Source organism: Rana temporaria, chromosome 1 (genome assembly GCF_905171775.1).
Source record: "Rana temporaria chromosome 1, aRanTem1.1, whole genome shotgun sequence".
Classification (NCBI taxonomy): Eukaryota; Metazoa; Chordata; class Amphibia; order Anura; family Ranidae; genus Rana; species Rana temporaria.
In genome coordinates, this window is record NC_053489.1 from 544,158 (window position 1) to 557,399 (window position 13,242).

Here is a 13,242-nt window from a genome sequence, read left to right on the forward strand (position 1 = left end):
GAACTCTCCATGTCTATCAGAACTCTCCATGTCTATCAGAGCTGTCCATGTCTATCAGAGCTGTCCATGTCTATCAGAACTGTCCACATCTATCAGAACTGTCCACATCTATCAGAACTGTCCGTGTCTATCAGAACTGCCCATGTTGATCAGAACTGTCCATGTCTATCAGAACTGTCTATGTCTATCAGAACTGTCCATGTCTATCAGAGCTGTCCATGTCTATCAGAACTGTCCATGTCTATCAGAGCTGTCCGTGTCTATCAGAACTGTCCGTGTCTATCAGAACTGTCCATGTCTATCAGAACTGTCCATGTCTATCAGAGCTGTCCATGTCCATCAGAGCTGGATTATGTAGTTCAGCTTGGACCCGGCTCCATTAATAACTTGCATCACAGTAGCTGTGGTGGGTCAAGCTTGGTCAGAGGTGTGAGGCCGAGCTGTGGTGGGTCAAGCTTGGTCAGAGTTGTGAGGCTGAGCTGCGGTGGGTCAAGCTTGGTCAGAGGTGTGAGGCTGAGCTGTGGTGGGTCAAGCTTGGTCAGAGGTGTGAGGCTAAGCTGTGGTGGGTCAAGCTTGGTCAGAGGTGTGAGGCTGAGCTGTGGTGGGTCAAGCTTGGTCAGAGGTGTGAGGCTGAGTTGTGGTGGGTCAAGCTTGGTCAGAGGTGTGAGGCTGAGCTGTGGTGGGTCAAGCTTGGTCAGAGGTGTGAGGCTGAGCTGTGGTGGGTCAAGCTTGGTCAGAGGTGTGAGGCTGAGCTGTGGTGGGTCAGGCTTGGTCAGAGGTGTGAGGCTGAGTTGTGGTGGGTCAAGCTTGGTCAGAGGTGTGAGGCTGGGTTGTGGTGGGTCAGGCTTGGTCAGAGGTGTGAGGCTGAGCTGTGGTGGGTCAAGCTTGATCAGAGGTGTGAGGCTGAGCTGTGGTGGGTCAAGCTTGGTCAGAGGTGTGAGGCTGAGCTGTGGTGGGTCTAGCTTGGTCAGAGGTGTGAGGCTGAGCTGTGGTGGGTCTAGCTTGGTCAGAGGTGTGAGGCTAAGCTGTGGTGGGTCAGGCTTGGTTAGAGGTGTGAGGCTGAGCTGTGGTGGGTCTAGCTTGGTCAGAGGTGTGAGGCTGAGCTGTGGTGGGTCAGGCTTGGTCAGAGGTGTGAGGCTGAGCTGTGGTGGGTCAAGCTTGATCAGAGGTGTGAGGCTGAGCTGTGGTGGGTCAAGTTTGGTCAGAGGTGTGAGGCTGAGCTGTGGTGGGTCAAGCTTGGTCAGAGGTGTGAGGCTGAGCTGTGGTGGGTCTAGCTTGGTCAGAGGTGTGAGGCTGAGCTGTGGTGGGTCAGGCTTGGTCAGAGGTGTGAGGCTGAGCTGTGGTGGGTCAAGCTTGGTCAGAGGTGTGAGGCTGAGCTGTGGTGGGTCAGGCTTGGTCAGAGGTGTGAGGCTGAGCTGTGGTGGGTCAAGCTTGGTCAGAGGTGTGAGGCTGAGCTGTGGTGGGTCAAGCTTGGTCAGAGGTATGAGGCTGAGCTGTGGTGGGTCAAGCTTGGTCAGAGGTGTGAGGCTGAGCTGTGGTGGGTCAAGCTTGGTCAGAGGTGTGAGGCTGAGCTGTGGTGGGTCTAGCTTGGTCAGAGGTGTGGGGCTTGGCTGTGGTGGGTCAGGCTTGGTCAGAGGTATGAGGCTTGGCTGTGGTGGGTCAAGCTTGGTCAGAGGTGTGAGGCTGAGTTGTGGTGGGTCAAGCTTGGTCAGAGGTGTGAGGCTGAGCTGTGGTGGGTCAAGCTTGGTCAGAGGTGTGAGGCTTGGCTGTGGTGGGTCAAGCTTGGTCAGAGGTGTGAGGCTGAGCTGTGGTGGGTCAAGCTTGGTCAGAGGTGTGAGGCTGAGCTGTGGTGGGTCAAGCTTGGTCAGAGGTGTGGGGCTTGGTTGTGGTGGGTCAAGCTTGGTCAGAGGTATGAGGCTTGGGCTTGTGGTGGGTCAAGCTTGGTCAGAGGTGTGAGGCTGAGTTGTGGTGGGTCAAGCTTGGTCAGAGGTGTGAGACTGAGCTGTGGTGGGTCAAGCTTGGTCAGAGGTGTGAGGCTTGGCTGTGGTGGGTCAAGCTTGGTCAGAGGTGTGAGGCTGAGCTGTGGTGGGTCAAGCTTGGTCAGAGGTGTGGGGCTTGGTTGTGGTGGGTCAAGCTTGGTCAGAGGTGTGAGGCTGAGCTGTGGTGGGTCAAGCTTGGTCAGAGGTGTGGGGCTTGGTTGTGGTGGGTCAAGCTTGGTCAGAGGTGTGAGGCTGAGCTGTGGTGGGTCAAGCTTGGTCAGAGGTGTGAGGCTTGGCTGTGGTGGGTCAAGCTTGGTCAGAGGTGTGAGGCTGAGCTGTGGTGGGTCAAGCTTGGTCAGAGGTGTGAGGCTTGGCTGTGGTGGGTCAAGCTTGGTCAGAGGTGTGAGGCTGAGCTGTGGTGGGTCAAGCTTGGTCAGAGGTGTGAGGCTTGGCTGTGGTGGGTCAAGCTTGGTCAGAGGTGTGAGGCTGAGCTGTGGTGGGTCAAGCTTGGTCAGAGGTGTGAGGCTGAGCTGTGGTGGGTCAAGCTTGGTCAGAGGTGTGGGGCTTGGTTGTGGTGGGTCAAGCTTGGTCAGAGGTATGAGGCTTGGCTGTGGTGGGTCAAGCTTGGTCAGAGGTGTGAGGCTGAGTTGTGGTGGGTCAAGCTTGGTCAGAGGTGTGAGGCTGAGCTGTGGTGGGTCAGAGGTGTGAGGCTGAGCTGTGGTGGGTCAAGCTTGGTCAGAGGTGTGAGGCTGAGCTGTGGTGGGTCAAGCTTGGTCAGAGGTGTGGGGCTTGGTTGTGGTGGGTCAAGCTTGGTCAGAGGTGTGAGGCTGAGCTGTGGTGGGTCAAGCTTGGTCAGAGGTGTGGGGCTTGGTTGTGGTGGGTCAAGCTTGGTCAGAGGTGTGAGGCCGAGCTGTGGTGGGTCAAGCTTGGTCAGAGGTGTGAGGCTGAGCTGTGGTGGGTCAAGCTTGGTCAGAGGTGTGAGGCTGAGCTGTGGTGGGTCAAGCTTGGTCAGAGGTGTGAGGCTGAGCTGTGGTGGGTCAAGCTTGGTCAGAGGTGTGAGGCTGAGCTGTGGTGGGTCAGGCTTGGTCAGAGGTGTGAGGCTGAGCTGTGGTGGGTCAAGCTTGGTCAGAGGTGTGAGGCTGAGCTGTGGTGGGTCAGGCTTGGTCAGAGGTGTGAGGCTAAGCTGTGGTGGGTCAAGCTTGGTCAGAGGTGTGAGGCTGAGCTGTGGTGGGTCAAGCTTGGTCAGAGGTGTGAGGCTGAGTTGTGGTGGGTCAGGCTTGGTCAGAGGTGTGAGGCTGAGCTGTGGTGGGTCAAGCTTGGTCAGAGGTGTGAGGCTGAGTTGTGGTGGGTCAGGCTTGGTCAGAGGTGTGAGGCTGAGCTGTGGTGGGTCAGGCTTGGTCAGAGGTGTGAGGCTGAGCTGTGGACCCCTATGGACTCCCGGCTGTCACTCACCCATCGAGCCTTCTCCGTCCTCCTCTGCTCGGCCTCCAGTCTCGCCTGCTCCTTCCTGTACAGAGACAGTAATGAGGTTAGTAAATATCCAGAGACAATCCTTCAGTCCTAGAAGATCTGGTACTGCAATGCATCATCCTACACCGAAGACACGGCAGTGATTGGTGTATAGGGGGGGAGGGGTCAAAGAGGTTTTGGTTTAAGGGGATAAAAATAAAATGTCGGTGCGGGAAATGTCACCATCACAAAGAATCTGACAAATATACATCTTCAAGGGGACCAACAGTAAGATATCAGAGGGTGAGGACCAGAGCTCCTGCCAAGAGACCCAGGAGACCAGCGCTAGTCACACTCATTAGCGGCATCCATACAATGAACCCAAGTCATGTGACCAGAGGGGGTGCGCTGCTCCATTCAGTCATGTCTGGTATCAGTACAATGTCCTCACCTCTGCTCCTCCACCGGTCTGAGTCATGGGACCAGATGAGGAGTCATGTCATGGCCTCAGTACAATGTCCTCACCTCTGCTCCCCCACCATCCTCTCCTTCTCCTCGATCCGGCGCTCCCGATCCTCTTCTTCCAGCCGCTCTCTCTCTATTCTCTCTTTCTCCATCGTAATCCGTTCCTCCTGTAACCGCAGACGTTCGTGTTCCTTCCTCCTCTCCTCCTCTCTCTGCAGAGAAAACAGTGAAGTTACTATAGAGCAAGAGGACCAGGATGAGAGCGGGGAGACCAGGATGAGAGTGGGGAGATCAGGATGAGAGCGAGGGGACCAGGATGAGAGCGGGAGGACCAGGATGAGAGCGGGGGGCCAGGATGAGAGTGGGGAGACCAGGATGAGAGCGGGGGGCCAGGATGAGAGGGGGGGCCAGGATGAGAGCGGGGGGGCCAGGATGAGAGTGGGGAGACCAGGATGAGAGTGGGGGGGGACCAGGATAAGAGCGGGAGGACCAGGATGAGAGCAGGGGGACCAGGATGAGAGCGGGGGGACCAGGATGAGAGCGGGAGGACCAGGATGAGAGCGGGGGGACCAGGATGAGAGCGGGGGGACCAGGATGAGAGCGGGGGGACCAAGATGGGAGCGGGGGGACCAGAATGAGAGCAGGGGGACCAGGATGAGAGCGGGAGGACCAAGATGGGAGCGGGGGGACCAGGATGAGAGTGGGAGGACCAGGATGAGAGTGGGGGGACCAGGATGGGAGCGGGGGGACCAGGATGAGAGCGGGGGGACCAGGATGAGAGCGAGGGGACCAGGATGAGAGCGGGAGGACCAGGATGAGAGCGCGGGACCAGGATGAGAGTGGGGGGACCAGGATGAGAGCGGGAGGACCAGGATGAGAGTGGGGGGACAAGGATGAGAGCGAGGGGACCAGGATGAGAGCGGGAGGACCAGGATGAGAGCGCGGGACCAGGATGAGAGCGGGAGGACCAGGATGAGAGCGAGGGGACCAGGATGAGAGTAGGGGGACCAGGATGAGAGCGGGGGGACCAGAATGAGAGCGAGGGGACCAGGATGAGAGCGGGAGGACCAGGATGAGAGCGGGGGGACCAGGATGAGAGCGGGGGGACCAGGATGAGAGCGGGGGACCAGGATGAGAGTAGGGGGACCAGGATGAGAGCGGGGGGACCAGAATGAGAGCTGGAGAACCAGGATGAGAGCGGGAGGACCAGGATGAGATCGGGAGGACCAGGATGAGATCGGGAGGACCAGGATGAGATCGGGAGGACCAGGATGAGATCGGGAGGACCAGGATGAGAGCGGGGGGACCAGAATGAGAGCGGGAGGACCAGGATGAGAGCGGGGCCGGGGGTCCTCATATCTGGCCTCCTGATCTCAGGGATGGTCGGTAATCATCATGGGGCATCATGTGATTCCAGAACTATACACCGGGATGGTCACTACTCTCCGCCGATCCCTGAACCTCACCTCATTCCTCTGCCAGAACGAGTCCCTCATACTGAACTTCATCTCTATGGCCGGGTTGGTTTTTGTGTAATTCGTCCCCTAAAGAAAGAAGAGAAGAAATCAGGATTTGCGGAGGAGATTCATCACCTGATGAGGGATACAATGGGGGGGTCACTCACCACCAAATCGTGAGATCCGGGAAGTCGGGGTCGGTGGAAGGACCGGGTGGGCTGTGGCACTTTGTTGAGGGCCTGGGTCACGGCCTCCGGTGATAGATCCTCTATGCGCTGGGCGCGGAGCATGACGCTGGCCTCCTGGAGGAGACAACACGGGGACACGGGTCACCCTCAAGGAATTGGGGGGGGGGGGGGGAACAATAACAGAATTATCTTTCTCTTTGTTCTTCGTCATGTGTGGTCGTGATCTTTAGGGCTGGAGAAGTCATCGTACTGCTATTCCAGAGCACCACATGAAAGTCCCGCATCTTGCTCGGGCCGCCACCTTAGTAAGGAGAGCCTGTGTCCACTCGGTGGCGGCCTGAGCAAGATGCAAGGCACCCGCTGCAGATAAAATACGTGTTTCAATTGGGGGGCACAGCATAATGTTGGGGGGGTCAGGGCCCCCTCTGGCCCCCCCTCAGTGACGCCACTGATGAAAGAACACATTGCCGGCATCCCTTTAGTCATGCATGCCCCTCCCTGTTGAGTACTTTAGCTATGAAATCTGCTGATCAGTTGGATGCTTACACTGTAATACTGTGATCAGGAGATAGCACCGCTAAAGTCTGCAGCACCCAGTGACCAGCAGGGGGAGCACCAAACCCGATCTTACTATGGAGCCAACAGAAAGACTCAGTGATGATGCAGTTTTTCAGGACGGTTCGGGGACATCGTGCTCCGGGAAATCAGTTTGCTTCAGGAAAACCGCCAGAGAAGGAAAGGTGGCGCCCCCTGCTGGGGTTTGTGAGAGAATGAAGATGATGGAACTTCTCACTTCCTGTCTGTAGTCATCACACACACACACACGCCTCTACCTACCTTGAAGAACCTGCGGATGGCGGGAAGGTGCTGGGTGCTGACCTCTTTCCGTGACGCGTCCACATTTTCACCGACCTGCCATGAAAGAAAGCGGTAAGATTGGGGAGGACGGGGTGTTTCCTAAAACTGCCCCCCGCCTCCCGTGCTATTTGGGGTGACACCCATTCAAAGGACCTTCATTAATCTTCGTAGGCCTGATTCAGAAAGATGAGCGCATCTTTCTTCCGGCGTAACGTATCTCCGATACGTTACGCCGCTTTAACTTTGGGCGCAAGTTCTGTATTCAGAAAGAACTTGCGCCCTTAGTTACGGTGGCGTAACGTATGTGTGGCGGCGTAAGCCTGCCTAATTCAAATGGGGATGTTGGGGGCGTGTTTTATTTAAATTTTACTTGACCCCGCTTTTTTCACGTTTTTTTAACTGCGCATGCGCCGTCCGTAAAATATCCCAGTTTGCATTGCTCCAAATTACGTCGCAAGGATGTATTGGATTCGGCGTGAGCGTAAATGACGTACAGCCGTATTCGCAAACGACTTACGCAAACGACGTAAAAATTTCAAAACTCGGCGCGGGAACGACGGCCATACTTATCATTAGCTACGCCTCCTATAGCAGGGGTAACTATACGGCGAAAAAAAATGAACGTAAACAACGTAAAAAAATGCGCCGGCGGGACGTACGTTTCTGAATTGGCGTATCTAGCTCATTTGCATATTCCTCGCGTAACTATACGGTAGTGCCACCTAGTGGCCAGCGTAAATATGCAGCCTAAGATACGCCTAAGATACGACGGTGTAAAACACTTACACCTGTCGTATCTTAGGGAGGTCTATGCGTAACTGATTCTCTGAAACAGGCGCATAGATACGACCAAGCTCTGTTTTCCTTTCTCTGGGCTCTGCACGTGTTCCCTGAGCTCTGTCCTCCCTTCTCTGGGCTCTGCGGGTCTTCCCTGAGCTCTGTCCTCCCTTCTCTGGGCTCTGCAGGTCTTCCCTGAGCTCTGTCCTCCCTTCTCTGGGCTCTGTAGGTCTTCCCTTAGCTCTGTTCTCCCTTCTCTGGGCTCTGCAGGTCTTCCCTGAGCTCTGTCCTCCCTTCTCTGGGATCTGCAGGTCTTCCCTGAGCTCTGTCCTCCCTTCTCTGGGCTCTGCAGGTCTTCCCTGAGCTCTGTCCTCCCTTCTCTGGGCTCTGCAGGTCTTCCCTGAGCTCTGTCCTCCCTTCTCTGGGCTCTGCAGGTCTTCCCTGAGCTCTGTCCTCCCTTCTCTGGGCTCTGCAGGTCTTCCCTGAGCTCTGTTCTCCCTTCTCTGGGCTCTGCAGGTCTTCCCTGAGCTCTGTCCTCCCTTCTCTGGGCTCTGCAGGTCTTCCCTGAGCTCTGTCCTCCCTTCTCTGGGATCTGCAGGTCTTCCCTGAGCTCTGTTCTCCCTTCTCTGGGCTCTGCAGGTCTTCCCTGAGCTCTGTCCTCCCTTCTCTGGGCTCTGCAGGTCTTCCCTGAGCTCTGTCCTCCCTTCTCTGGGATCTGCAGGTCTTCCCTGAGCTCTGTCCTCCCTTCTCTGGGCTCTGCAGGTCTTCCCTGAGCTCTGTTCTCCCTTCTCTGGGCTCTGCAGGTCTTCCCTGAGCTCTGTCCTCCCTTCTCTTGGCTCTGCAGGTCTTCCCTGAGCTCTGTTCTCCCTTCTCTGGGCTCTGCAGGTCTTCCCTGAGCGCTGTCCTCCCTTCTCTTGGCTCTGCAGGTCTTCCCTGAGCTCTGTCCTCCCTTCTCTGGGATCTGCAGGTCTTCCCTGAGCTCTGTCCTCCCTTCTCTGGGCTCTGCAGGTCTTCCCTGAGCTCTGTCCTCCCTTCTCTGGGCTCTGCAGGTCTTCCCTGAGCTCTGTCCTCCCTTCTCTGGGCTCTGCAGGTCTTCCCTGAGCTCTGTCCTCCCTTCTCTGGGATCTGCAGGTCTTCCCTGAGCTCTGTTCTCCCTTCTCTGGGCTCTGCAGGTCTTCCCTGAGCTCTGTCCTCCCTTCTCTGGGCTCTGCAGGTCTTCCCTGAGCTCTGTCCTCCCTTCTCTGGGATCTGCAGGTCTTCCCTGAGCTCTGTTCTCCCTTCTCTGGGCTCTGCAGGTCTTCCCTGAGCTCTGTCCTCCCTTCTCTGGGCTCTGCAGGTCTTCCCTGAGCTCTGTCCTCCCTTCTCTGGGATCTGCAGGTCTTCCCTGAGCTCTGTCCTCCCTTCTCTGGGCTCTGCAGGTCTTCCCTGAGCTCTGTTCTCCCTTCTCTGGGCTCTGCAGGTCTTCCCTGAGCTCTGTCCTCCCTTCTCTTGGCTCTGCAGGTCTTCCCTGAGCTCTGTTCTCCCTTCTCTGGGCTCTGCAGGTCTTCCCTGAGCGCTGTCCTCCCTTCTCTGGACTCTGTAGCTCTTTCCTGAGCTCCTATTAATACGATTATTACTATTACTACAAATACTACTAGTATGACTACTACTAATACTCTGGGCTAATCTGGCCTACTATTTCTATTACTACTCGTATGACTACTATTATTACTACAACTATTACTACTTATACTGCTCCCACTACTAGTCCTATTACTACTACTACAAATACTATTGTTACTACTAACCTTGCTAGCACTAATTCTACTGCTACCACTGCTATTACTACAACTACCACTAATACTGCTACTACTACCACCAGTAGCACAATTACTTCTACTACAACTACGGCTGCCACTACCATCACTCTACTGCTACTCTAATGTTATGACTACCAGTACAACTACTAATACCACAACCATTACTACAACTACTAATACACAAGCATTACTACAACTACTACAAATACTACAACTGCTGCTCCCACTACTACCTACCACTAATAAGACTACGACTTCCACCGGTGGTACAGGAGGAATTCCCCGGTGTGAGGACATCTTACCCAGTATATGAGGATGAGTCGGGGCCCCTGGGTGTTGGGGTCCGGCACTCGGCAAAGTCCATACAGAACCAGGTTCTTGTTGAATTTTTTGATCAGTTCTTCCAACCCGCCAACTACCAGGAGAGAAAAGAAGACCATTAGTGTGAGAGACCCCCGGCCCACAGATTTACAAAAGACCCTCCGGGTCTTCTCCACTTCCCTCCGCACGCCACAGACCTTCCGCTGGGCTCATTCTCTATACTGCCCCTAGTCTTATTATAGGGTATTACAGATAAACCAACGAAACTTGTATATGTATTAGAAATGACCCGCCCCCGAGGAAGAGGCCATAGGGCCGCGAAATGCGTTGAGTAAAAGGTTTGAAGATCTGAATCTGTGTCGGTAAAATACAAGCGGCTGTCGTGTTCTGAATTTTTATTTTAACATTTTTATTGTGTCTTCATGACGTGGAACCTCCCACAGAGGGTGATAGATCTCCCCTAAGATGGCCCCCCGCCACTGCGCCACCCTCACCGTGTACAGCGCTGCGCAAACTGCTGGTGCCAATTAAATTCTGTATAATGATAATAATAATATTTAAACCCTGTATAATGATAATATATAAATCCTGTATAATGATAATATATAAATCCTGTATAATAATAATAATAATAATAATCAGAGCCCAGAGAGGGGAGGACAGAGCTCAGGGAAGACCTTCAGAGCCCAGAGAAGGGAAAACAGAGCTCAGGGAAGACCTGCAGAGCCCAGAGAAGGGAGGACAGAGCTCAGGGAAGACCTGCAGAGCCCAGAGAAAGGAAAACAGAGCTCAGTGAAGACCTGCAGAGCCCAGAGAGGGGAGGACTTAGCTCAGGGAAGACCTGGAGAGCCCAGAGAAGGGAGAACAGAGCTCAGGGAAGACCTGCAGAGCCCAGAGAGGAGAGAACAGAGCTCAGGGAAGACCTGGAGAGCCCAGAGAAGGGAGAACAGAGCTCAGGGAAGACCTGCAGAGCCCAGAGAAGGGAGGACAGAGCTCAGGGAAGACCTGCAGAGCCCAGAGAAAGGAAAACAGAGCTCAGTGAAGACCTGCAGAGCCCAGAGAGGGGAGGACTTAGCTCAGGGAAGACCTGGAGAGCCCAGAGAAGGGAGAACAGAGCTCAGGGAAGACCTGCAGAGCCCAGAGAGGGGAGGACTTAGCTCAGGGAAGACCTGGAGAGCCCAGAGAAGGGAGAACAGAGCTCAGGGAAGACCTGCAGATCCCAGAGAAGGGAGGACTGAGCTCAGGGAAGAACTTCAGAGCCCAGAGAAGGGAGGAGAGAGCTCAGGGAAGACCTGCAGAGCCCAGAGAAGGGAGGACAGAGCTCAGGGAAGACCTGCAGAGCCCAGAGAAAGGAAAACAGAGCTCAGTGAAGACCTGCAGATCCCAGAGAAGGGAGGACTGAGCTCAGGGAAGAACTTCAGAGCCCAGAGAGGGGAGGACTTAGCTCAGGGAAGACCTGGAGAGCCCAGAGAAGGGAGAACAGAGCTCAGGGTACACTGCAGATCTGTATAATAATAATAATAATAATAATAATAATAATAATAATAATAATAATAATAATAAAAATAATAATATGTAAATTCTGTATAATAATAATAATAATAATAATAATAATAATAATAATAATAATAATAATAAATGACCAACATTGAATTCATGATAAGAAAACCAAATGGTGATCTCCTAATGTAATTGATTGGAAGTAATTGATGTGATGAGATGTAATGACACAAATACACCACTAGGGGTCTCTCCCCCGTCTGATAAAAGAACATTCCTTGTATCATAGAGAGAGAGAAGGAGGAGAATACAAAGTAACGATCCAGGATGGAGATGTAATGACACAAATACACCACTAGGGGTCCCCCCAATCACAGGAGAGGGAGGTCCAGGGTGGAGATGTAAGAAGTGAGGAGATCTCCTCCCGGTTGAGGTCGGAGGAGGAGGAGGGTTGCGTGCGGAACGTTCGGTGGGATCGCAGTGATGTGACCCCCCCCTCCCCCATCTATTTGTCCTGTGTACCGGACACCTGACAGGGGTTATAACCCCCCTCCCCCTTCTCTAGCTAGAGGAAGAAAAGTTTTGCCCTCAGTTGTACTTTAATCATTGGACCCGGAGTCCGGAGAGACCTCACTACACAAAGGAACATTGTTTATAAACATTGATCAGACAGGAGATAGAGAGATACAAAGTAACATTGTTTATAAACATTGATCAGACAGGAGATAGAGAGATACAAAGTAACATTGTTTATAAACATTGATCAGACGGGAGATAGAGATACAAAGTAACATTGTTTATAAACATTGATCAGACAGGAGATAGAGAGATACAAAGTAACATTGTTTATAAACATTGATCAGACAGGAGATAGAGAGATACAAAGTAACATTGTTTATAAACATTGATCAGACGGGAGATAGAGAGATACAACGTAACATTGTTTATAAACATTGATCAGACAGGAGATAGAGAGATACAAAGTAACATTGTTTATAAACATTGATCAGACAGGAGATAGAGAGATACAAAGTAACATTGTTTATAAACATTGATCAGACAGGAGATAGAGAGATACAAAGTAACATTGTTTATAAACATTGATCAGACAGGAGAGAGAGAGATACAAAGTAACATTGTTTATAAACATTGATCAGACGGGAGATAGAGATACAAAGTAACATTGTTTATAAACATTGATCAGACAGGAGATAGAGAGATACAAAGTAACATTGTTTATAAACATTGATCAGACGGGAGATAGAGAGATACAACGTAACATTGTTTATAAACATTGATCAGACAGGAGATAGAGAGATACAAAGTAACATTGTTTATAAACATTGATCAGACGGGAGATAGAGAGATACAAAGTAACATTGTTTATAAACATTGATCAGACAGGAGATGGAGAGATACAAAGTAACATTGTTTATAAACATTGATCAGACGGGAGAGAGATACAAAGTAACATTGTTTATAAACATTGATCAGACGGGAGATAGAGATACAAAGTAACATTGTTTATAAACATTGATCAGACAGGAGATAGAGAGATACAAAGTAACATTGTTTATAAACATTGATCAGACGGGAGATAGAGAGATACAAAGTAACATTGTTTATAAACATTGATCAGACGGGAGATAGAGAGATACAAAGTAACATTGTTTATAAACATTGATCAGACAGGAGAGAGAGATACAAAGTAACATTGTTTATAAACATTGATCAGACAGGAGATAGAGAGATACAAAGTAACATTGTTTATAAACATTGATCAGATGGGAGATAGAGAGATACAAAGTAACATTGTTTATAAACATTGATCAGACAGGAGATAGAGAGATACAAAGTAACATTGTTTATAAACATTGATCAGACGGAGATAGAGAGATACAAAGTAACATTGTTTATAAACATTGATCAGACGGGAGATAGAGAGATACAAAGTAACATTGTTTATAAACATTGATCAGACGGGAGATAGAGAGATACAAAGTAACATTGTTTATAAACATTGATCAGACAGGAGAGAGAGATACAAAGTAACATTGTTTATAAACATTGATCAGACAGGAGATAGAGAGATACAAAGTAACATTGTTTATAAACATTGATCAGACAGGAGATAGAGAGATACAAAGTAACATTGTTTATAAACATTGATCAGACGGGAGAGAGAGAGATACAAAGTAACATTGTTTATAAACATTGATCAGACGGGAGATAGAGATACAAAGTAACATTGTTTATAAACATTGATCAGACAGGAGATAGAGAGATACAAAGTAACATTGTTTATAAACATTGATCAGACGGGAGAGAGAGAGATACAAAGTAACATTGTTTATAAACATTGATCAGACGGGAGAGATAGAGATACAAAGTAACATTGTTTATAAACATTGATCAGACGGGAGAGAGAGAGATACAAAGTAACATTGTT

The 13,242-nt window shown here is 51.3% G+C and overlaps 1 protein-coding gene across 1 annotated transcript in view; it reads right to left on the minus strand.

Annotated features, from left to right (window-relative positions):
- The window catches only part of LOC120918358 (mucin-17-like), a 70,959-nt gene that overhangs the window by 18,653 nt on the left and 39,064 nt on the right, over positions 1-13,242 (minus strand). Inside the window, exons 3-8 of the mRNA XM_040329910.1 lie at positions 9,275-9,387; positions 6,376-6,450; positions 5,518-5,652; positions 5,360-5,437; positions 3,954-4,105; positions 3,432-3,486 (exon numbers count right to left, since the gene is read on the minus strand). Of these exons, the coding sequence (XP_040185844.1) occupies positions 3,432-3,486; positions 3,954-4,105; positions 5,360-5,437; positions 5,518-5,652; positions 6,376-6,450; positions 9,275-9,387 (608 nt within the window). The remainder of the gene's footprint in view (positions 1-3,431; positions 3,487-3,953; positions 4,106-5,359; positions 5,438-5,517; positions 5,653-6,375; positions 6,451-9,274; positions 9,388-13,242) is intronic.